Source organism: Poecilia formosa, unplaced genomic scaffold (assembly GCF_000485575.1).
Source record: "Poecilia formosa unplaced genomic scaffold, Poecilia_formosa-5.1.2 Scaffold485, whole genome shotgun sequence".
Lineage (NCBI taxonomy): Eukaryota > Metazoa > Chordata > Actinopteri > Cyprinodontiformes > Poeciliidae > Poecilia > Poecilia formosa.
Window position 1 is genome coordinate 190310 of NW_006800424.1, and position 25122 is coordinate 215431.

Below are 25122 nucleotides of genomic sequence, written 5' to 3' on the forward strand. Positions count from 1 at the left end.
AAAATATACTGATATGAATGAACTATGATGAGGAAACAAGTAAAAATGCTCTCTAAGTAAAATGCAATAATAGTAATAGAATCTAATCATATCAGTTTCTCTATCGTGAGCCCTTTCTACGTCAAATCAGTTTCTGCGTGTGTCCAGATGTAGAGCCGGCGCAGCTCGATAGGAAACCCCGACAGTGCCCAGGAGGCTTCAGTGTGGCGTTTCAGCTTTAACTCGGTCCACCAATCGTGGAAGGCGCCCACAGTCTCACACCCCGGCACACCCAGAAAGGATTGGACTTCATTCTGCAACAGAAAAAACACAACAAAAAGCAAAATCAATGGATTATATAAAGAACTTTAAAGTGAATGAAAAAATCTTGTTTTGTCACTAGATACTAGTACTGCCCTTATACTATAGAAAGCTGGAGTTCCACGGTTATCTTTTGGTTCTGGGAAACCATCTGATAGGCAGGTGGGGTTCTATCGGTACCGCTGCCCTTCTCTATGTTGGAAGTGATGCACTGAACAGCCAAGGACCTCTGGCAGGGAACAGCAGCATCCACAGGTGATGAGGAGAGCAAGGAAGATTTTTTAAGATTCTGCATCATCTAATTAGTAAATATAATGTTCTCTTTTTTCATTTGAAGGCTTCTCCTTGAAGCTGAAGATCAAGTTTTTGTGTTTTTTTCATACTAAGCCAATAGAGCATCAATATATCAATAATGTCTGTTATTTAAGTTCTCCTCTTGATGATAGTTAAAGAAATGCTTAAATTAAGTAACACATTTCAGCCTTCAAAAATAACTTTCCTTGTTTTAAGTGTTGGCATATTCATAGGATCAGACAAAATCAGAAACCAAACAAAAAAATCATGTAAAGGATCAGATTATGAAATGAATGTGCAAAACTGCCTGAACCACAGTCATGTTTTATCATTAGGCTTGTAAAGTATCATCAATACTGTGAAAAGTTAATGAACCGTGTTAAATTAAGATCCCTTGTAATATATTCCATTCATGTAATTAAAGACATTAATTACATGTCTTCAATTACATTAATTATTTTGTCTCAAACCAAAACCTGTAAATTATGATTATGAGAAATGTTAACTTTAGGCATTATTACCTTGGATCAACAATTACACATAGAACTAGATTCTTTTTTATTCTGTCAATCTGTTCTAACCAGCTTTAAGCAGTTCCATAATTGCTCATTTGTAAATCCTAATTTAGACCAATTGAAAGTTAGTTGTTTATTTTATATTTGGTGAGTTGGAACCATGTCTGATTTATTTTTGTCAAAAAANATATTAATTTTAATGCAAACTAAGGTAAAACTGGCTGGCTGCAGTCCAGACAGGAGGCTGTTTTTTATAATTTTATAAAGATTGTTTGAATTTCTGTCAGCAACAAATATATCGTTTTTGTTGTGTAATTGTTAAAGGAGCAAAGACACTACGAAATCCCTATGGATTCCCTGGAATGATGCTAACTAGGTTGTCATTGGATACAGTGTTGCTCACCTTTGGGATTAGAGCTGCTGCTGACTGTTAAGTATGGTAAAATGTACAGGGACAAGTTAAATATATGAATATCTTGGCATTTCTTTTCCTTAATTCATTAAATGCTATGTAGGCAAACAGTCTGTAGCTAAGCTAACTATGCTAAATGGTTGATGATCACAGTCTACTCACCTCTTGGAGAAAAACTGGGTTACAAATAGACATTCTTGTCTTTTTCTCTCTTATATCTCTATTTTTTCAAACTTGACTTTATTTTTCTAGGCAGCATAGTAACTGCCATAGTCGTTCTTGTCGTACTGAATGCTGCTGAACACGTCACCATCAAGCACGCTAAGCAGGAACTAACCATTTAACGCAGATACAGGGCGGTTCAGGGATGTGTGCCTTTTGGTCTGGGAAAGGTAACATTTAAGTTTTACTGCTAAAAACAATAAAAAAACAACCACAATAACAGTAATTGACAGGGCCCCATTTTTTTTCCTATTTGTTGTAAAAAATAAATAAATAAAAATTGTGGGGGCCCCCCTGTGGTCAAGGGCCCTTGGAATTATCATTTTCCCCCCCTTCTGGTCATGCCTCACTCTTCTACACTGCCAACTTTTCACCAGTTTCAGCTTCTCCACCCGGGCAAACAAGATTTTGGATTTGTTTTATGCTAATATCAAGGATGCATCTCCAAACCAAGACCTCCTCTGGCAAAATCGAACGATAATCTTGTTTTTCCCTGCTCTGAATACAAACCCCTGGTGAAGAGACCAGGGGGTTTCCTAACAGCCATCTTCCTGTTAAGAAGTGGTCACAGGAAACAGAAGAGGCTCTCCAGGGTTGTTTTGAAGCAACTGTGATTGGGCTACTCTCTCCCAGCCACATGGAGATGACATCAATACCATGACTGTGTGTGACTGACTACATGAACTTCTGTGTGGACAGCACCATCCCCACCAGAACAGTGAGATGCTTTTCCATTAACAAATCCTGGATCACCAGTGACCTAAATTAACTTTTAAACAAGTAAAAAAGAGCTTTTAGGAAACAAGACAGAGCGTTGTTGTGGAGAATACAGAAGCAGCTCAAAGTCAAGATTACAGACAGCAAGGAGAAGCTGGAGAATAAACTGCAGAATAAATTTAAACTTTCACATATGAATTAAATAAGGAATTTATTGTAATAATGAAACCTTTTTCCCCCCACTATCTGACATGAAATCAGATTGAGTTGTTCCTGTTTTTGGTCACTTAGGATTACCAAAATGAGTTCTAATTTCTTAAATGCCACAATAAGTAGTTTTTCGTATTATTTATTCAGACATAATTGGGTATTACTAAATGATGATTCTACATTTCTTACCTGTGTCTACAGTTTGAAGGTGCCTTAACCGTGGTGAACACTGAAGGAGGAGGGGGTGCTGATGAAGAGGAGGAGGTGACAGTTGATGACGATGGAGTTTTTGAGGTTGTTCAGCCTAATGAACAGTGGCAAACACTGAAACCAGGTGAAGTAACCACGTCTGTTCAGCTGCTTTTAGCACGTGAAGCACTCTTTAAAACGCACATACGTCAAAAATAACTTAATATTTGTACAAAGTATAATGAGATTCTGTTAATTATGCAGGAATGCCAGAAAGCATAACCTGAAATATAGATTATTACATTATATTTGGTCTTTGACCATACAAGCATTCATTGTCTTCTCATAAATGTCAACTGTCCATACAAACATAGGCGACTCAGTCTGTGTCTGTTTGACCAATGGCCACTGAGTCATAACACTGTTGGCTCTGTGTGTGTGTGTGCGTGCGTGCGTGCGTGTGCGCGCGTGTGAACTCAGGCCAGGCTGTCCCAGCAGGCTCCCATGTGAGGCTGAACCTGCAGACCGGTGAGAAGGAGGTCAGGCTGGGGGAGGAACAACTCAAGTACTGGACCCAGCAGCACAGGTGGGTTCCTGCTAGCACATATGCATTCAGGAAATGCTTTCCTCAAGGCTGAAGAGCAGTGGTCAAAGATCAGCGATAGAAATGGTCATTCTGTGGTGGCAGGGAAGAAGAAAAGAGCTGGTCCTCCATTGATCCCGATGAGGTGAAGCGGGCCATGAAGAAGATCAAGGAGGACCAGAGCAGTCAGGTAGTGAGGTGCTGCAGAGCGCGCCATACTGACCGGGTTCTGCTCAGCACCGTCCCAACCCTTACTGTGTCTGCAGGACTCTGCGCCGTCTGCGTTCCGGTCACTGGACGAGTTAAAGAAGGACATGGCTGAGCTGGACCTGCTGGTGGAGACGGATGTCCAGGTACACTCTGTAGTCAGCCTTCTTGTTCACTGCTGGAAGTCTTGCTCTCTCTCACTGGCTCCCAACTGAAGATCAGATGATGGATCAGTTTACTCCCTTCATCTCATGCTGTTTCCTGTGTTTGCAGATCATGAGGCGCCTGCTGGATCAGTTCAACAGCAGCAACTCCACTGCGGAGCAGAAACTGAGCATCCTGCAGGAGCTGGAGTACCTGGTGCATCAGGTAGCATGGCACATTCCCCATGAGCTCACTGCATGTTATCATGTTAACCTGCATGTTGGTGTGTGTGTGTGTGTGTGTGTGTGTGCGCGCGTGTGCGCACGTGTGTGTGTTTTAGGTGGATAACGCTCAAACCCTGTGTGCGATGGGGGGCCTGAGCTTCATCCTGCAGGGTATGAACAGCTCTGATGTCCGACTCCAGGAGAACTCTGCCCTGGTCCTGGGCTCCGCTGTGGCCAGGTGCTGAGCCGGACTCATGCCTCCATTCTCAGCACATCTTAGGACGAAATTGTGTTCAGCTTTTTGCTTTGATGCATCTGTGTTGGTCCTGCAGTAACCCGGTGGTCCAAGTCCAAGCAGTGGAGGGGGGGGCTCTGCAGACCCTTCTAACAACGCTTGCCACCACTCAGCCACTCAACGTCAAGAAGAAGGTGGCTTCCTGCCTGCACATCCCGCCATCCATACAGAGAACATTTAAATTTATGGTTCTGTGATTTTAGGTCTTGTTTGCACTAGCATGCCTCCTGCGTCACTTCCCCTACGCACAGCGCCACTTCCTGTCCCATGGTGGGCTGCAGATTCTATCGGAGCTCTTCAGGGCAGACGCTGGTGGAATCCTGCGAACACGCATAGTCACCATGCTGTACGACATGATCAGTGAGAAGGTACAAACCAAGTAGTCATCTTTTAATAAGCATACTTTCTGCTTTCTAGTTTTATAGTTTTATTAGTTTTATAGTTTTATTTACAGGAGCACAAATATCCAGCAGCTTTTACTGGACCTGGATGGCGTCAAACCTGCTTTTACTGAATTTATTAAACAAACATGTTTGCTCAGAAACGGATTCCCGCAGTTTTTTTTTTTTTTTTTGCTAATGCATAATTTATGAGCAGCACCCGTTAGTCACCACATAGTGATAGTTTCAGCAAATATGTAAAAAAAGAAAAAAAATGTAATAAGTCACCTACTGCAGCTTTAAGTTCTATAAGGAATAAAAATGATTGTGTCCAATCAGCCTGCTTGATATTTTTCTTCTGTATGTAGATTTTTGAAGGGGTTAAATGAAGGAGTTTGCAAATATTTCTAAAAAGGCCTCACAAAACTAGTGGTTTTTAATAAAAAAAAACAGTTCTGTAATGGTGGAATGGCTGAATCTGGTCTCTGTATCCTGCTCGACCAGGAGCTGATCTCCCAGGCCGGCCTGGACCCGGTCCAGGACCCGGCTCATGCTGAGCGGCTACGTCAGTACTCCCAGGTGTCCCTGCAGGAGGAGCTGATGGAGGAGGGCTGGTGCTCTCTGGTGCCCCAGCTGCTCCAGTCTACTGAGCATGACTACAGGGAGAAGGTGGGCCGTCGACCCCCAGCCTCCACTCTGCCTCTCTGCAGCTTCAACCAACAGATCCAGTACAACCAGAGGAATTGTATGCTTACTTGATGCCGTCTTGTTTGCAGGCTCTGCGGGCGTTGTTGGCCATGACTCCTGTGTGTCTGGATCAGTACCGCTCAGACGATGCTCTGCTGGGTTCTCTGCTCGCCCTCAGACTGCAGTACTCAGAACTAATCCAGTCAGAAATGATCCTAGGAGAAGAGACCAGCTACTTCACAGAGATTGTGGAGCTTATAGACTCTCTCCAGGTCAAAGTGAAATACCAGCACGTCCTGCTGAGAGGAAAGTAAACACACCGTCAGGGTAAAACAACCAGTACTGGTCTAACATCCTTCACAGGTTTACGAAGTTTTTAAACATGGTCTGTGGATGCAGATCAAAGAGGAAATGCTCTTGTCTGGAATGCATTGTGTATGGCAGCGGAAAATGGTTCAGTTCATACATTTTAGACCCAGCAGGAGCTAAATCCTATGCGAGTCTGCTGCTGTAATCAGACAGAGCTCCTGTTCCAACATGAGTCCTGGCTGATGAGGATCTAAACTGACTGGTCCAACCATGACATGAAAACCTCAGTTACCTACTTTGTATCCGTTGGTGCTAGGTGTTGCTGGGCCACCCAGACAAACCAGAGCATCCGTCCATCTTCCTCCACCAAAACCAAGAGCTTCTGCCTCAAGTTTCTCTCTGGATGGTGATATTATACTCTGAAATTTGTTTCAGGGTCTAACCAAAAAATAATGAGGACTCGTCTGTTGGTAACTGAAGTGTCTTATGGAAAATATTTATTTTTATTTTTTTTTAAAAAATAAAAAGTTTAAACACTAATGTTGTGCTTTTGCCACTTTTGCAATGCACGGTGTAAAGCAGTAGAGATGTCTGGAGTGACAAATCATGGTTCTGTCTGGTTTTGGCAGTAGCCTGGTTTGTGCAGAGGGGATTACGGTGTGGGGCTTTATTATTTATGTGTTTAAGTTTGGCTTGACCCGTTTCTTGCCAGTAAAAAGAACATTGATTTTATTTAGTGATTCATGTTCATGCTGCCAGTCTTGAAGAGAAGTTTGTTGTGTTAGAACTTAGTTATGCATTAGAGTGCAACCCTGGTGTTCTCATCCATCATCAGTGTCTGACCTCAAAAATCACTTCTGGAAGTATGGTAAAGACATTCCTATAAACACTCTGAAACTCTGAGTTGAGCTGTTCTATATGTGATAAACTTTATGGGTGACGAATGGGGATGGCAGAATAGTGAATATTATTAGGAACAGTTTTGAGATCACAATTTAAGACTTGCCTAAATTTGGTTTGCCAATTCAGACAGTTTCTAAAATTAGTAATTCTTTTTTTTTGTAAATATTTATTGAAGATTCAAAATCAAGTCACAAGTCACATCAGAACAAAAAAGTTATTTTTAAACTAGGCAGAAAACAAAGATGATATATAAAGTAAAGGATATGAATACTACACAAAACAACAGTGTGAGAAAAATAAAGCAGAAAATATTACAAATGCAAGAGGAAATTAAAATTTTTGAGCTATTAATATAGGTATAAAAATTCGGCGGTCTTTAGGGGTGTATATGCGTGCATGGATGTTTATCCTGTCTGTCTCTGTGTTGCTCTGCAATGGATTGGCGACCTGTCCAGGGTGACTCTGCCTCCACACCGTTGACCGCTGGAGATGGGCACCATCACCCCTCGGATAAAAATTTGGCTTTAATCCTTGAAACTTCTCATTTGTGCCCGCAGTCTAAAAAAGCTGATGTTTAACGACACTTTTATTTTGAAAAGTTAAACCGGCAGTTGTTTTTGACGGACAAAGATGGCGACGTGTTTGTTACTTCCCTCTAAAATCTGTATGAAATGATTTTATAATAATGGTATTGTGAATAGAAGAAGAGTTTTCGACTCCGTCCTTATGAACATTATCATCCTTGTATATAAAATAACTGTTAATGTTTTCCGGAAGTAGCCGCTGTAACATTTGGACAGATTCCCAGGCATCGGTGAGTGACTGTTTACAATAGTGACTGAAGATAAAATCAGACTGTAAACGTCTCCTTGAGGTTCACGCGCACTGTTCCGTGCATTAAACAGCGCGTGTATCCACTGTCTGACTCCCCCACTGGGAGGAAACGCTAAACTATAACTAAACGGAAGGTTTGGGTTCTAGCTGATGTTGACGAAGTTGAACTTGGTTTCCAATTCTAGCGTCCAATAGCTAAAGGGCGATTCCACCTAATTTTTCACTACCTTCCGCATTTTTAATCGGCCCTAGTTTAAACTACAACACACTTTACACTTCAAACCTGGACTGGATTATTCTCCTCTTCAAGCTGAATATTTAAAACCATGTTTGGGATTTGTGAAACCTTTTTCTGATTTGTGAAAACTCAATAAAGTTCGATTTTCACAATTTTTTTGCATCTGGATCACACTAGATCTGCTCTAATTAGGAAAGATCTTTTGCAGGGATCTGTTAAGTGAAGTTTCACAAATCAGAAAAAAGTTTCACAAATCCTAAACATGGTTTTAAATATTCTGCTATTAATTGAAAATAATCTGATCCAGGTTTGAAGTGTCTAGGTGTGGTAGTTTTTAAACTAGAGTCGATTAAAAATACGGAAGGTAGTGAAAAATTAGGTGTAATTGCCTTTTAGCTATTGGACGCTAGAATTGGAAACCAACTTCAGCTTCGTCTAGTATTGACTAGATGAAGCTGACCGCTGCTGCTCTACATCCTGCCAATGCAGGATGTAGAGCGGTGAGCCTGAACTCTTCTCTTGTCCTCTGTGTCAGTGACAGGGATGGAGCTGTCCCAGAGGGAGCGGCTGTCCCAGCTGGTGGAAGAACTGACCACATCTGGACAGCCGCAGCTCAACCAGGACAAAGTCAAGGAGCTGAAGAAGATCTGCAAGTATGAGCCACACAGGAGAGGAGACCCTCTGGAAAGCTTTACTGACTGATTCCTCCATTTGTGTTCGTCTATTTAAAACACCCACTTAATCCTCAATTCATACTAACACAGGCTTATAAAAGCTATTTATTGTTACTGGTATGTATTTGCTTTTGTAAGAGGAGTGCACTTACTGTACTGTAGAACTTAACACAACCTTCTGCTTTAGTGAGTAAAGTACAGTCCCAAGTCCAAGGGTGTAAACTTTGTGTTGCAAGTTGGTGGGGACAAGGAGGAGTGGGGGAAAGGGGGACTGGCTGATGCACCCACTTACTGGAAGGCCTTTTCTTTTTTACTGATAAGAATAATGGATATAGGGTATATGTCCTGAGCAGGCCTGTCAGATTAATAGTAACTTTCAAAAATAACCTTTTAGCAGCTGTTAAACATTCTGCAAAATATAAACATGTTAAAACCGAAGTAATCTAATTAATCTACCGTATTTTCCGGACTATAAGCCTTGTCTGTCCATTTCAGTTTTATGTTTTTGAATTTTCGTTTTGCGATCATTACGAAGGAACACTCACGGTGGTTGATTAGCTACGTAACTTAAATACCTGCTCTCCTGATTATCTGTCAGGAAATGTAGGTCGCCTTACTTTTGTGAATACTCCGAACTGCGCAGCAAGAGTTCATGTTAAGGTCATAAAAGTTAAGCTAGCATAGCAAACCTACTCTCCACTTTCTTTATATTTTAATTAAAGCTTTTTACTGATCTGTGAAATGTTATCTTGCTGTCATAGTATTGACAATTAATATCAAAACTATTCGTCCCTTTTTCAGATTCTTTGCTTGATTGTGTCATTTCCCCACCACTGACATTCCTGACTCAATGTGGCGCACTGCCGCGCACTGCAAGTCTCAATGTCCAATCCACTAGATCAGTGGTGTCCAAAGTTGGTCCTCGAGGGCCGGCATCCTGCATGTTTTAGTTCTCTCCCTGGTTTAACGCACCTGGATCAAATGATGGCTCACTAGAAGGCCTAAGAAGAATACTGGCATGCTGAGAAGGTTACTACCAGCAGGGAGAGAACTACTAAAGCGTGCAGGATGCCGGCCCTTGAGGACCGACTTTGGGCACCCCTTCACTAGGTCAATGAGCAGACTCGCCATTTACGTTTTACAATACAGCACGCAGCTGCTGCCAAGTTACTGTCCGCACATAGGTGCAGCTACACAAAGAAAAAAAGTGGAGGAAATATTGGTGGGGACATGTCCACACCAGTCCTTCGGGAAGTTACGCCTATGCCCAGGTCCCACATCTCCACAGCCCGGCTAGTTCATGCAACCAGTTTATATTCCAAACCAATAGCAACTTTGTACAAAACAAGCAAGAAGAGATGTAAGAGAGTTACTGTCTGGAGTTTGCTCCAAACAATAACAATAACCTGAATGCATCTATTGGTAAAACACAGTAGTGAGAGCATCATGGTGCTGCTTATCCTCAGCAGGGAAAGTGAAGTGGAGAGATGAATGGAACCTGTTAGAGACTGAGGGAGACATGAGATTGGTTAATATTTTTATTAGAAACTGTACATTGAATAAATCTGGTGCCAGTTACTGATTGGCTCTTTGTTTCTGCCAGAGCATCCAATGACTGCATAGACCATGTGTATCATTCAGTGATGACCCAGCTGAACCAAGAACACGCTGAGATCCGGCTGTCGGCCTTCCAGATAGCCAGCGAGCTCTTCTCCAGATCGCATCACTTCCGGATGCTTCTGGTTGACAACTTCCAGGTGAATCCCCCCCAACTCCCCAAACCCCAACTCCTGTTTCTGCTCCTCTAACTCCAGGCATTTGAAACGTTCTCTGTGTTCCTCAGGAGTTCTTGGAGCTGACAGTGGAGACGGACTCGGAGCAGCCCCTCCCTCCTCCTAAAGAGGTTGCCAGGAAGCTGAGGTCGCTGGCCATCCAGACGGTCCAATCCTGGCACACCTCGTACGGTTCGGCCTATAAGAAGCTGGAACTCGGCTACCACTTCCTCAAACAGGTTAAGAAGGTGAGAAAGACCTTGAGGTGTTTTACATCGCCACAGCAACACTGTGCTGCTCACCGACATGCTTCCCTGGCTACTGGCTAAGTATGATTAGAGTCAGATCAGTGGAGGAGGCAAGATCAAATATGCATGTTATTTATTGACTGACTTATATATCCAAAGGCACAAACAGCATAAAATGTGTACAGCTGCACAGCTTTTTGGTACATCTCTGCCAGATCGTCCATCTACAGACTGGAGTGGTTTTCCTCATTCCTGTTTGCTAAATAATTCAGACTCAGTCAGACTAGGTGGAGAGAGAGTTGGTTGACTGAAAGTTTTGAGTCTTGCCACAGATTCTCAATTGAATTTAGGACTGGACTTTGACTAGACCATTCTAGCATATGCTTATGCATTGATTGAATTCATCCCATTGAGTCTCTGGTCATTGACCTGAGCTACATTCAGTAATTACTATGTCAGACCTCCTGTCCACTATTCTGTGTTTGTCTGTCACATGAAATCCCAATAACTACACCAGGGGTCACCAACTCCAGTCCTCAAGGGCTACCATCCTGCAACTTTTAGATTCACCTCTGCTCCAAAATGTCTGAATTCCCTCACCAGCATTCATTCCTCTCTGCAATAGGCTGAAAACCAGCAGTTTATTTGATCCAGGTGTGTTTGAGCAGAGACGCATCAAAAAGTTACAGGATGGTAGCACTCGAGGACTGGAGTTGGTGACCCCTGAACTACACAATGACACCTAATTGTGCTTCTCCATGGTAACAGCATGAGGTTTTAAATCCGATGTCAGCGGGTGACAGCAGCAGCACTTTCACAACAACATGCTGCTCATATTTACCGTTTTCAGCTGGAAATGTTGCTTCTCTGGGTTAATTTACATGACAGACTCTTTTCTGGATTTTTGTTGTTTGTCTGTTCAGGTGGACTTCCAGGACGCCGAGGCCAGGACAATAACAGAGAGGAGGAGGGAGGAGGAGCGGCAGAGGAAGATGGAGCGGATCTACAAGGCCAGAGTGGAAGCAGCAACCAAGGAAATGGAGGGTAAACGCTGCATCACAAGGTGCATGCACACTTCTGAGCTGTAACAGTGATGCCTAACGCCGGCTCTGTGTCAGAATCCTACCAAGACATCGAGGCGGCGCTGACTGAGATGGAGTCCTGCATGAAGCTGCTTTTCCCTGAGTTTGGCCTGGCAGGTTCCCCAGCAGCCAACAGTGGTCCCTCAGATGGCCAGCCGGACAAAGACTGCCGGGTCGATGACGATGAGCCCTGCTGCAGTAAAAATCTGAGGGAGAGGAGAGACTGCAGGGAGGAGGAGGAGGACTCTGACACGGAAAACAGAGATAAAAGCTGTGAAGAGAGGAAGGAGGACAAGGAGGGAAGGACGAAAGCAGAGATGGAGGAAGACGGAGAAGGAGCGGAGGAAAGTAGCCAAGAAGAGTCGGATGAAGAAGACTCCTTCATCAGGAACTCTGGGCTCATCTCTCACACCTACAGCCTGGACGTGAGCCTCAGTTCTGGTGGGTCCGGTGGGATTATCTAGTCCTGATGAAGCAGCAGGAACAAGTCAGACCCTCTGACGGTTTCCTCCATGTTCTCCCCTCAGTTCTTCATGTGAAGGAGACGGAAGACAACGAGCCAGTGGTTTCCACCATGATGGAGCTCCACAAGGTGATCAGCTCCAAACACCTCCCTGCTGTCCAAGGCTGGGTCCAGGTCAGGCTGGCACACACGCATGCATGCATGCACGCACGCACACACAGGCCTCTGTGGCGACCAGCAGCACTTTAAAACACAGGAGTTTATACTAGAGGTGGGCCGATCGATTGGCCACCGATCATAATCGGCCGATTTCCGTGAAAAAGTGTATGATCGGTGATGACCGATCACGGTCTCTTGTTGCCAATCACACAAACTGATCACCTGCATCTCATTTCGCAGCCTGCCTGTGCAGCTGGTCTCCTCTTTCCTTCACACTGCGCAAACGCGCAGCAACAAATCCTAAGTGATGTGGAACTATAACGCACTGAGTGAATGGGGAAGTTTGCGTGTTGCAGCGGAAAATTGAAGCACGTGGGGTGAAGCACGTTAAAATGCATCAACACGACGAATCTAATATGGCATAAAAACAATGTAATACTTGACGGAGTTTGGCTATATCGAGGCTCACTCCAGTAAAAAAGGACATTTGGAGCGATCAGACAGCAAGTAAAGCAGCGCACAGCTACAAATACTCACCTGGATTAGCATGACGGTCAGAAAGCTAAACAAATAACCCTCAAAATGATTTAAGTCTTCGAGCTGCGATGTAAGACGCTGATTCTGCTCTCGCTGTTGAACCGCTGCTATGCGCTACAGGTAGTAATATTTCACAGACGGAACGCCGCTTCTGCTCCACCTGGTAGTGAACTCTCACACCAAACCTGTTTAAAGCTGCAGCATCTAACTGAATTTTTTTTTTTTTACATACGTATTAAAACTTTCACTGACCTAACATGAGACAGATAATCTCTGAAAAAATAATCGATCTCCTCTGCCTCCTCCCTGTTCTGCATAATTACTCCGCTCAGTCAGAAACAGCCAATCAGAACTAGCAGTAATCAGCTAGCCGCCATGCTATCAGGAAGTTTTCTTTCAGTGACTCAGGATTGTTTATAGTAATGGAACCTGTTTTTGCCTTTGAATGTTAAATTTTATACTTGATTTTTTTGGCAATGTTGAGAGGTTTCATTTTGACTCTTTGCATTATTTAGCCTCTTCAGAGCCTTCATATGTTTTCAGTCTGTTAAAGATAGTATTACCGATAGCAGTACAATTTGCACAATGCCTGTTTTGTTTTGTTTTTTCTTGGAAAAAGTTATTAAAAACAAGTTTTTGTCTAAATTAAGGTGAATTCATGGTTCCTTTTTCCACATAATGTAACCGGTAGTGCTTATGATTAAAAAAATAATAATTATGTGATCGGTATCGGTGATCGGCCGTGATTGGCCCTCATGGGTGATCGGAATCGGAATCGGCAGGAAAAAACCTGATCAGCACATCTCTAGTTCATACCATTTACAGTTTATTTATTTCAAACAAGGACAATGTCATTATTGACATTGACAAAGATGGAAATTGGAAAAATGCATCATACATTTGCAGTATTCACAATCCTCAAACTGTTTTTTAGGTCTTTTAATGTCCCAGTCAAAGTCTTACGATGGCGGAACACGGCCTTTATAGACACAAAACAAAATGAGTAGTAAAATTCTCCCAAAAAACATAGACATTTTAGGATTAATCTCAGAACATTTCTAGAAAAAACTCATAAATTTCACCTCCCCGCATTTGAGTTTCAAATGCTGATTTTTATTTTTTGCTTTTGAAACTTTTTCTAGAAAACGTCTGAGATTATTCTTTTTTGGCAGAAATGTCCTCCTTCTTTATATCTGCAATAGCATTAATATGCCGTTGTAAAATCCAGACCTTAATTGAAAATTTAGAATCCTGGCAGCACTTGAACAGTAATGCTCACTGTTGGTTGTTATGCGTAGTGAGTTTTCAGACAATACATTGGTATCGAAAACAAAGATTTTAAAATCTTGGTGATTGGCTAGAAAATTGCAGATGGTGCAGCAATAGTGGTAACAGCAAAGTGTCTTCTTCTTAATCTGATGAGAGCAGGTTTCATAGCTTCCTCCTTCTGGTGACGTGGTCCTCAGACAGCTTCCTCCATCTTTGTTTCCTCCCTGCCTCTCCTCCGTCTGTGCAGGTCTTCACCAAGTCCCACGCTGAGCCACAGCTGCTGAGGAGAGCGCTGAGTCTCAGGAAGTCTTTAGAAGCTGTGCTGCAGAAACACAGAGAGCTTCACATCGACTGTAAGACTCGAGTCCGCAGAGTGGTGAGTTTTAACCGCTGACCCCGGATCAGATCGCCTCATTTAGGCACTGAGGGAGGGGATTCTGATGCTGCTTCACTGAACCTGTTGACTGTGGAAACGTTTCACAGTCTGTGCATAATGAACAGAGGAGCACACTGGTTTGATTATTTTATTACATCACTTAAGCCCCAACCACTCAGAGAAATAACTGAGGGTTTCTGGGAGACTCCTCCAACTTCTCCCTGTAAATGAAATTGAAACCATACTCAGAGAGGTCACACATGCATGTCATAACATGCACTGATACGTGGGGAAATATAAACGGATAACAGAACGAGAAACGGCTTCCATTTACCCCAGTATACTTCCATCCTTAAGAAGTATAAAAATGTCCAGCAGGTGGCAGTAAGCTACCACAAGACATTACTGACATCACTGACGCTTAGAGCAGAACACCAGACTTTGTCCTCTCATCAGGTGAGAGCTGCCTGTGCAATCAGAGAACTTATTTTAGTTTGTTTCCTTTTAATACAATTTTGTTGTAGTAAAATGAAGAATATGTGGAACTGGTACCTTGGAACAAAACCCAGTCCATTTGAACATAAAAAGATCCACTGAACCATATATACCATAGGAAATATAACTATATATGAAGGCAGGAGGAGATGCACTTATTTGCCCCAATCAGAATAATAGCAAAAATGGTCACATTCGAAAAATGTGAAATCATTTTAAAAAGCCCGGTTTTCATCAGCACCATCTAGTGGTTGTTGGCAGAAATGCAGCTCCACATTGCTACTGAGGCTTGGGGTCAGAACAGACTAACCAGGGAGTTCTATATGGAACCAACAAGACCATAAAGATTATTTAAAACTATAAACACAATGAATCTGAGTGTCAAGTGTTGTTCTGGAATATAGCTGAATGTTGTATTGTATCTATATATGGAAGATTACAATTTGAACCTGTGCAGCGATGCAATCATAAAATACTATTTGCATTGAATACTCATTAAGATTTAAATGCCACGCATTTATAAACTGCAGGACAATCATTTAAGTTGACAGTAGTGCAGATTTTTACACCTGATGCTCAAGAGGAGTGAGGAAAAGTCAACTCAACTATTCACACAGAGTTGTGTGTTTTCCAGTATTGTGCAGCCAACGCTGTTAATTTAAATTTTAATTTCCAACTTTAATTTATTGAAATAAACTTAATGCTTTTATTTAGCTCCATAGTGCTTATCTTCGCAGGCTGTACCAATGTACAAGGACATCCTTGTACATATGTATACATATACATATACATATACATATAAATGTATATATATAACATATATGCAGGGGTGAAAGTAGTTTTAAATTCTTGGGGGTACTATGACAAAAAAATAAAAAATAAATATATATATATATTACTTTGAAGTTTCTGTGCTGATGAATTTTTTTGCGAAGCGATAAAAGCTGGTTAGCTCTTGAATTGCTACAAAATAAAGCTGTATTTCCTCCCTCAGCCCACTGGCTATGTTGACACCTTGAGATGCCATGAGACCTAAATTCTGAACATCATGGCATGGAGTGCATCCCAGTTTTTCCATGTCTGGCATATAACCATTCATTTTATCTTTTAAACTGGTTCTATTGATCCTGTGTCCAGACAGAGGGATCATCAGTAGCCCAGCATCATGACCTGTTTGTTCTGAAGATCCTGCAGCTTCCACTTCTCTTCTAAACATGGCGCCTCCTCACCCTGACTCTCATACTGATAGGAGGAACCACAGAGCTCTGTTAGGTTAAAGCTCATCTTCTGAAATTGGGATATTTTTCCTCCAACAGGCTCCAGAGGAATCACCTGACACCATTTGTTGGACTGGATTTTATTTCACTTTCATTTGTGAATGTTAGAGCCTCATTTTCAACAGTGGAGCTATAAAGGTTGAAAAAGGTTATTATTTTGGAGAAAATCTCATCAATATCAATATTTCCACTAAATAAAAAACAAAAAAATAGTTTGATAAAGGAAAAGCCTCTCAGACTCTGAGCCTGACAGCAAACTATTTTTTTTATGTTAGACAATTAATTTAATTTCACATAATTATCGCAGTAGAAGCCATTTGTTTGTTAAATACTTAATGAAACATTTACCGTGTTTGATGTTTGTTGTAAATGATGTATACTCAAAGAACGAGATAATTAGTCCAAGTTTGTCGTTTATTGAACGTTCAGAAATTACAGCGGCTGTGATGCACCAAGGCAAAGATAAACAAAAGTAAAACAACCTGAACAGATGATCAACTCTAAATCATTCTCACCTTTCTACTCTCCGTCTCTCTCTGCCGTTTAACCGTTGCCATGGCAACCTTCTGCGCTCCTCCAGCTGACCAGATATTACGTTACAAACGTAACATTCAGTCCGTTACGATATTAGGTTTTCAGCGTTGATATTTATTTTGCTATCATTAATAAGTGCTCCCTGAACACAGCAGTGGTTGATTAGTTAATTTTAAACTCCTGCTCTGCTAGTTACGAAACGCACAGAATTGCACAACACTTTGTTGAAACAATAATTACTGAGATTATTATTGTTGTTGGGTCATTAATTTGAGCACTTTTGTTGATATTTTTGTTGTTCTTTAATAAAGTTACGAGCGTTTTAAGCCAGTCAGAGGAGAACGTGTTGGTCTCAGTGTCCTGGCGGCGTTCAGTTTGTCACCTAATGCTGAGATCGACTCAAAACCTTCCGCGATCGACATGTTGCACCGCTGCTCTAGCAAAGCAAGAACAGCTCAAAAACAATATGAAAAGGGAAAAAAGCGATTTATTAACTGATTAAGTCATGTTTTAGATTGTTCTTGAAAAACTAATCACTCACGGCTGCACAGTGAACCCAATGATTTTTTACAGCTGACAGCGCTGTAAAAAATCATTTACTAAATGATTTTTTAGTAAATCATTTAGTAAATGATTTTTTACAGCGCTGTCAGAGACGCACCAAGAGACGCAGTACCTCTTGGAGGTACTGCGTACCCTGGCTAAATCTTTTAGGGGTACGCAGTACCCTGCCGTACCCCCTTACTTTCACCCCTGCATATATGTATAGGTATATCTGATGTGGATGTAAGAATGTTCTATATGCCATCAGTAAGTTTCTCTAACAATTAAACTGGCAACAACAGAACAGTGTAAAAATGCAACATCATCAAATTTGGCCATAAGAAGAATGATCTAGGGGACTAATTTCTGTGACATAAGATAAAAATGATTCTTAGTGAATTAAGCTTAATGAGATTAACAAAAAGTCCTGAGAACTGATAGAAAATTAAAAACATGTGGGTAGCTGGTAATATAGGCTTTTAATTTCAGAAGTGCCATTTTGGGCTACACATTACACAATGTTTTTTTTAAAAAAAGATTTCAGAAGACCTCTTTTTTGATAGATAGATCCTTTTTTGAGGAGAAAAATATCTATCACTTGCTGGTGTCTATCTGTGCACGTCAATAAACCTAATATTAGTAACTATTTAAGCTCCGATATCTTCCTGTGTTGGAGGAGCAAAGTGTCAGACCAGCGACAGAGAAACATGGGATGGATGTGCTGAAAGTCAGGACGTTTGGGAGAGGTGAGGAGAGCAAAGGAGCTTGAATGCATTATGCATCAGAGGCGGGCAGGAGGAATTGGGGAGCAAAGAGGGAGGATGTACCCATTCATTTGCTCCAGCAGCACTAATGTGCCCCATGGCTTGACAGCTGATAGGTCTATCTTGGTGCCTTCGTATCGAGCTCAGCATCACAGTGTTGTGTGCTCCAGCCTCTTACCATATGCATGCGTGCGCCTCCATTCTGGGGTGTCCCAAATAAAACTTTAGGTGTGTATGTAGAGTTTTAGAGGCATGCAGCATCACTGCAGAGACAAACATGCCGGAACTGCTGAATGTCTGACGGAGCTGATGGTTCTGCTGTTAGTGAAAGAAGAAAAAAAGCTAAAAACTGCTTTACGCTTTTGAAAAATAGTGGTGTGTGAATTCATGTTTAGCTGAAGGGAGAGCAGCAGAGTGACAGTGACAGAGCGGTGGGCGTCTGGCGCCGCCTGGTTATCACTGTCAGGGACCAGTCTGCTGCACCAGCAGGCCCAGCTCTGCGATAACCACACAACTTACAGCCCCTTTATCATAATTAGCTTTTCCTTTTTAGCCTTAAAAGGCCTTCCATTACTGGGTCCTTCTCTATCGGCCTGCTGACACGCCACGCGATTGCTTTCTCTGTCTCAACGGGCCCCTCAATCTAGATTCGCGTACCAGGGGAGCCTGGAGAGAGAGAGGGCAGCATTGTGGATGCAGATAGAGGCTTGTTTATTGAATGAGAGAATAAAAGGTAGGAGAGCTTGAGGAAAGAGATCTGCATCAGGTTGGGAGACTTTTCAATAAGGGTGTGGTTTATTACTTTTGTATCGTTTTCATACTAGTGCAGTGATTTTAGCTACTACGGTATGAAGACTTTAGGTTCTGTGCAGTTTTTCCTTCCATCCTTTTTATATCTAGGGTAACTCAGAGTTAGGCTCCAGTAGATCTGACATAACTCATTTTGTTGGAGGATAAATTGTCCCAGTAATTATTGTGACAAACAATAATATTGATGTTTTGAGACAATTTTCAAGTAATATGTTGATGACAGCAGGGTTGCATTATCATTCTACCCCTTTAAATACCATCCATCCATCCATCCATCCATCCATCCATCCATCCATCCATCCATCCATTCATTCATTTTCTTTACACCCTTGTCCCTTAGTAGGGTTTTGAGGGTTGCTGGTGCCTATCTCCAGCTAACGTTCCGGGCGAGAGGCGGGGTCCTTTAAATACCAATAAACTTTAATTTTGTAAAGAGCACACCACACTGGAACAGGAAAATATTTTAAAAATAAACTACAATAACCAAAAACAATACATAAATGAAATACACTAACAGCTAAAACCATAAAAAATGGATTATGCAAAGAAACATGCCCTTTAAAAAAATCATCAGTATGAAAATTGTTGATTAATTGATTATTGTGACAGGCTTAGTGTCCTGTTCCTTCCACAACAATCCAAACAGAATCCAGTTTAATCCAGTCAAAGTAAGTACAACTCAGTACAATAACATCACATCATCTTCAGATTCATCAGCTCATAAAATACCATTCCCATGAATCGAAGTATTTCCGTCGATACAGACTGAAAACAAACAATATTTAGATTTATCTTCCAAAAATGCTGCAAGCTAAACTAGGATAACATCATTCACATATAAACAATTGAAAAAAAAAAGACTTTCTAAACTCGAAATATATTGATGTATAAAAGTTAGAGTGCAAATACTTGATGCAAGCCTGAAAGGATGTAAGTCAGGTTTACACTGACTACTGTCCCTTTTCCAGTTTGACAAGGTTCCTCAGTAATGATGGCCTCACATATTGCCTATTGGGCAGCTTCATCAACACTATTGTCATTTTCTGTTCCTTGATTAATATAATTATTGTTTTATTACCAATAGTTTCACATGCACTCATAATGGGTATGAATGCTGCATACATTTGGGGCTTTGATTTTGAGACATCAAACAACTGCGGTAGATTTTCAAAACTAGAATGGGATTCACAAGTTAAACATTCTGGCAAATACCTGGAATGTTTTGCTAAGTGGAGCTGCTTGATAAATTCAAGTTCAAGACCACTGCAGCTGGTCACTTCTTTTTGCCAGCTTAAGAACAATTGATTTGACTGTCCTTGCTGGATTTACCAAAACTCAGGACACCAAGGACATTTCATAGAACCTAGTGAAGACCTGAGGACAGTTCTGGAGTATTTCCTAACTGTAGATTCTAAGATCAGATCAGATGATCAGATGGTCTAGTTAAGTCACTTCTGTGCTATAGAAAACACCAAATATTTCAGTCAAATGAAATGTAATTGATCAAGATACTCAGGAATTACCCAATGACCACCAAAGCTTAAGCCTGCCATGTACTGGAAACTGCAGGTACACCAGTTTCCATGTTCAGAGTGAAGCCAGTTTACCATCTCTATGAATTGAGAGGATGCTGAGCAAGAAAGTAGTTCTGGTTTCATAATCAATACTTTGAAGCATTGCATAACGGATGCTAAATTGGAATACAATAGGATGTTCCAGCAGGGCAATGATCCCAAAAATAGATCTCAGAAGTGCTTTGTGAATAAATGAGGCAGCATGTGGAGGAGCCCAGACCTCTGTCCTATAGTAAACCTAGAAACAATGCTGAAAAGATACCAGGAGTGGCAAAAGGACTGGCGAGATATCCAGTTAGAATAATGGCAGGAAACTTTTGATGGCTACCAAAAGTGTGTGAGTGACAGCAACTTGATAGTGAGGTAGAATGCATGTATCTTGACCCTGTACAATAGTTCTACACTTTTCTATTCATGCTTTGGCATATCTTAATTTTATGAGGTATATTGATTCTTGCCCCTCATGTGGAAAGACTTCACTTGCTCTTTTCTGAACATGAATTGTTTCCCAGTAGATATTTATTGGAAGGTGGTTTGTAATGGCAGACTGGTGCGTTCATCCATTGGCGCTGCTAACTGAACACATGGACTTCTTCTGAGGAATGGATAAGACATGCAGACTTATTTTAGCACATCTGTTTTTGAGAGTGTATTCAGTCACTCTGGGCTCCATTCATACGGGCCAAGGCCTTGTTTACTGCTGATAACCCATCTTATCGCACCACAATGGATGTGGTCGCTCGTTCTGCGCTGGAGATAAACAAAGGAAGACTATTCCTCTATTTCTTTCTTCCAGTGCTCCCTCCTTCTCATATGTACATTTATTGCCTGAACGAACCTTGGATACCAATAACATGCTTTCCTGGGTCAATGTACATTTTTTCTTGATTTTACTTTCATTCGATTGCTTGTTTACAGAAAGTCTCTTTGGGTTTAGTGACTTACTTTAGTGATTACTTATTTTATTTTTATCTGTGGGATATAATGAAAGACTTTAAAATATCTTGACAATAAGATGCACAGTGGTGGCCAATCAGAGGTTTCAGTCACTGAGCAGGGATAATGACAGTTAACCTGGACACAATGTGGTGCTTGATGGAAGAGCTCCAGGGTAGTTATTATCTTGTGTGATTACATAAGCCATTCTATTGGTGTGTATCGAGGTCACAAAGGATAATAAAATCCAGAAGCCACGACACAACAACAAATGCCAAAGCCACCAGGTTACAGCACAAAGACACAAGGCAACAACACAAAGTTGCAAGGCAACAGCACACAGCAACAAACTAATAGGAAAAAGCCACAGCGCAACAAAACCAACAATGGAACAGCAAAAGGTCAGTCTTTCACCAGGATAATCCTGGAGATTGATGCAAAGAATCATCTTCCAGAACCTCTAAGCACAGTACTGGAGCTACAGTAGTATGGTTTAGATCATGTGTTGGCAAGGCACAGTCAAAGTTCAAATTACAGTCTTTTGGTAGTACTGAAAATTGTTGTTCACATATATCCGATTTACAGTCTGACTCAGTTTAATAAATTCTTCCCTCTCCTGCCTCAAAAAAAATGGCAAAATTTCTGAATCTACAGAGATGGAGACATACCAAAGCACATTCACCTGTGACTGCAGTAACAGATCATTTTTCAAAGTATTAACTCAGGGGGGCTGCATACAATTTTATGCACACAAAAATTAAGATGTGTCTACATTTTCTTTATTTTAACATAATGGTCTGTCACATAACAATGTAGACATTTCCTAGTCATGAAGAGTTTTGGAAGGCACTTTATGCAGCAATTAACTGCAGCATTGTTAAAAAACAATAATTAGGTTCACAGGTTCGAATTTTGGGTTGATTTTCTGTAATTCACAAAAATGTAAAAATGATCCAAGTAATGTCTTGGAGTTTGTTAAAAAGAGTTAGAATATGCCTAACATGAGTGGATGGAAATGGGATCAGAATACAGGCTGGCTCTGCTGTTAGTTACAAAAAGGTAAATCACAGTCTGGTTCCATCTGAGGTCTCTGATAGTGGGAAAGAAATGGTTTCCAAATCGGAACTGATGGATCCACTGGGACTGACCTGGGGGAATTAGGACAAAGGAGGAGAGACTGGCTATCGCTGAGATAGTCTTTTATCCCTTACCACAGGGCTAAACTGGGATTGTGGGCTTCAGAAGCCCAGTTGGGCCTCAGGACACTCTGTGTGGCATGATCGACCTTTCAGGTGTCACTCAGAATACACGTTGAAATGAAACGGAGTAATCTCCCATTGGCAGGGGGGCGAGAATGTATCATAACGACTGTTTTAATCACAGATTGAGACAGACTGGAAGGGGGAAGTGGAGCAGACAGTTGAGAATAGGCTCTTTGACAGGAAAAGGTTTGGGAAGCTTCGAGCCGGCTAATAGACCTGCCAGGATAGGTTAGTGAAATAAAGATGTCACCTTATACATCATATAAGCTGACTGCTCCCCAGAGACAAAGGCCTCTTCAGTGTGTTTTAGGTAGAAAGGAGGTTGAGAGGAATAATGTGGAGACGTTACATAGAGAGATAGAGGAAGAGCAAGCGAGAAGTGCAGAGCTTTTTCTCATTAGAGGGACATCCCATGGGATCTTTTCAAGGTAGTAATGAATAGAAGTGGAAGGTGGTAATAGAGATGTGGGATGTTGTGGCAAATCAAGCCTTGAATAGGTCAGACTCCACGGGAAGCTTTAGGCCTAATTAGTTTGTAAATATGTTCAAATCAATTGCATAGAGCACATCTCGAGCCTAATGAACAGAACAAATATTTCAAAATAGCCGAGTCCAGGTCAGGGAGTGAGATCTGTGTAGGTTAAGATGAGAGAGGAGTTACAACAGATAAATACGACAGAGTGTCTGAAATTGTTAACTAGGTTAACTAAAGGCTCCCATATTCTTCATCCAAAGTGTTGGAATCGGCTTTCATTGATGTAGACGTGCAACAAAAACTGCATAGTTTTGATCGCAGAGAGCCATTCACCAGACCTGAGTCGAACTATTTCAGTAGAGCTCTGTGTGAAGTGTTGTGTGATTGGTCAGAAGTTTGTGGACATATTTTATGCAGAAATGAACTCTGACAGCAGTGTTGATATTTCGCTTCAACTGGTCCACTTCTACTATCTGGTTTTCTATCTGCAGGAGACATGAATACTTTTGAAGAATGTTTATGTGAGGTGAAAAGAAATTATGTACATTTGTATGAATCTTCACCAAATAACTATTAAAAGACTGTCAAATGGTTAAAAACTCCTGAATGGAAAGTGTGATGTTATGCATGGAGGAGGCAGTCTGCAAAGAGATGGACTGTTTCATGAAAACAAAATAGAGAATGCAGGGGGGCAGTGGGAACCCCGTTGGGTTCCCACTGTTGGGTTCCCATGCTTCTGCATGACATATACTGGAGCAGGGGGAGTGTCCCCCAGGTGGTCTGAGCTGTTGTATGAAAGGTGTGTTTCAACTGTTAGGCTTCAGGTGAAGTATGCAGGAGCCTTAACTCAGTGTTCATGTTGAAATAATGGTTACCTCACTTCCTTGTTCATCGTCAAACTCTTAACTGTTTCCTTCTTCGTTGTCCTTCCATGACCAGTGTCCCAAGCAGAGGAACTTTCTATACATTATATTTGTATCATTTATCTTTTTGAATGGCATTGTGGGGAGTGTTGTCTGTCAGAGTTACTTGTACCAGGTCTTTATTAAGCTCATTGGCTCTCTAGAGTTCCTGTGTTTTAGAAATGGTGACTCCCATTCAGACATTCAGTTTCCCAAAAAGACATTTTCCATTTTAGCTTTTAAATGTGAAATGAAATCATCTAGGCCCTGAGTGTGTGTGTTAGTGTGTGTGTGTGTGTTCAGCCAGGTGGAGAGCTTTATTAACTTGTCAGAATCGACAATGGCGAGATCTCCAATGTCTTTTTCACCTCCTCATGCTCTCCGTCCCTCTCCTCCTTCCTCCTACTCCTCCCTCTCCTTTTACTTACTCCTCGTTCTCCTCCTCCCCACCTGATCTGCTTTTGCCTGTGCGATGCATTGCCCACCCACCCATCCCCCCGCCCCGTCCCCCTCTGCCATACACCTGACTTATGGCTGTGCAGTAATAATTTGCCAGACCTTGGCAGGCCAAGTGTACATTAGCATATAAATAGCAGATGCACTGAGTGCCCATCACAGTCGACTACATTTAATTTTTGGTTTATAAGATTGAATGGATTTTTAAACACAGTGCCATCAAACTTGCCAAGAGACAAATGAAGTCAGGGAAGCAGTTGTCCGAGGTGGCCCCCTGACAGCAGCTCTGTAAAGTACAGAGCTTACTGAAGGGGGAGGGTGGTGCTGAGAGGAAGACACCTGTGGAGGCCAAATTTAGACGTTAGGATATTTGTGACACAACATGGGAGAGAGCTTTTCCTCTGATCATACAGTGATGCCTGTCCCCTCACACGATTACTCAAAAGGCTGCTACACTTTTCACTCGCCTAAGAAAATAATTATAGTCAAGGTATGAACATTTTTAAGGTAATTCCTAAGAAAGCTTCATGAATTAATCAGATCTTCTTGTTATGATGATCATATTTAGCCACTGCTCCAGTTTGGGGGTGACTGCCCCGAGGGCCCTGATGACCACAGGCACCACTGTGGTCTTCACCTTCCAGGCCTTCCTGGTGTTTCTCCAGTTTCTTGTGCTCCTTTTTCCTGATGTTGTAATCACTTGGTATTGCTACATCCACCACAACTGCTTTCCTCTGTTGTTTATCCACCACCACAATGAACAGTTGGTTCGCCATTACCATTTTGTCTGTCTGGATCTGGAAGTCCCACAGGATCTTAGCTCGGTCATTCCCCACCACCTTTGGGGGTGT

General features: G+C 41.7%; 2 protein-coding genes across 11 annotated transcripts in view; both read left to right on the forward strand.

The window, feature by feature from the left end:
• Positions 1-6228, forward strand: part of LOC103156532 (nucleotide exchange factor SIL1-like) — a 17049-nt gene extending 10821 nt beyond the window's left edge. For all 3 annotated transcript variants that reach the window (XM_016664434.1, XM_007578620.2, XM_007578621.2), the window contains exons 3-12: positions 2872-3004; positions 3340-3445; positions 3548-3632; positions 3709-3795; positions 3923-4018; positions 4134-4255; positions 4350-4446; positions 4516-4680; positions 5197-5361; positions 5469-6228. In XM_016664434.1, the coding sequence (XP_016519920.1) occupies positions 2872-3004; positions 3340-3445; positions 3548-3632; positions 3709-3795; positions 3923-4018; positions 4134-4255; positions 4350-4446; positions 4516-4680; positions 5197-5361; positions 5469-5693 (1281 nt within the window). In that variant the 3' untranslated portion in view covers positions 5694-6228. The remainder of the gene's footprint in view (positions 1-2871; positions 3005-3339; positions 3446-3547; positions 3633-3708; positions 3796-3922; positions 4019-4133; positions 4256-4349; positions 4447-4515; positions 4681-5196; positions 5362-5468) is intronic.
• Positions 6229-7166: 938 nt separating this feature from the next.
• Positions 7167-25122, forward strand: part of uvssa (UV-stimulated scaffold protein A) — a 43470-nt gene continuing 25514 nt past the window's right edge. For 5 of the 8 annotated variants that reach the window (XM_007578622.2, XM_007578624.2, XM_016664428.1 and 2 more), the window contains exons 1-8: positions 7167-7405; positions 8199-8316; positions 9941-10094; positions 10181-10357; positions 11281-11401; positions 11476-11880; positions 11967-12076; positions 14115-14243. In XM_007578622.2, the coding sequence (XP_007578684.1) occupies positions 8207-8316; positions 9941-10094; positions 10181-10357; positions 11281-11401; positions 11476-11880; positions 11967-12076; positions 14115-14243 (1206 nt within the window). In that variant the 5' untranslated portion in view covers positions 7167-7405; positions 8199-8206. Of the gene's footprint in view, positions 7406-8028; positions 8118-8168; positions 8317-9940; positions 10095-10180; positions 10358-11280; positions 11402-11475; positions 11881-11966; positions 12077-14114; positions 14244-25122 lie in introns of those variants that run through there. The other 3 variants (XM_016664430.1, XM_016664427.1, XM_016664425.1) reach the window with 3 other exon arrangements.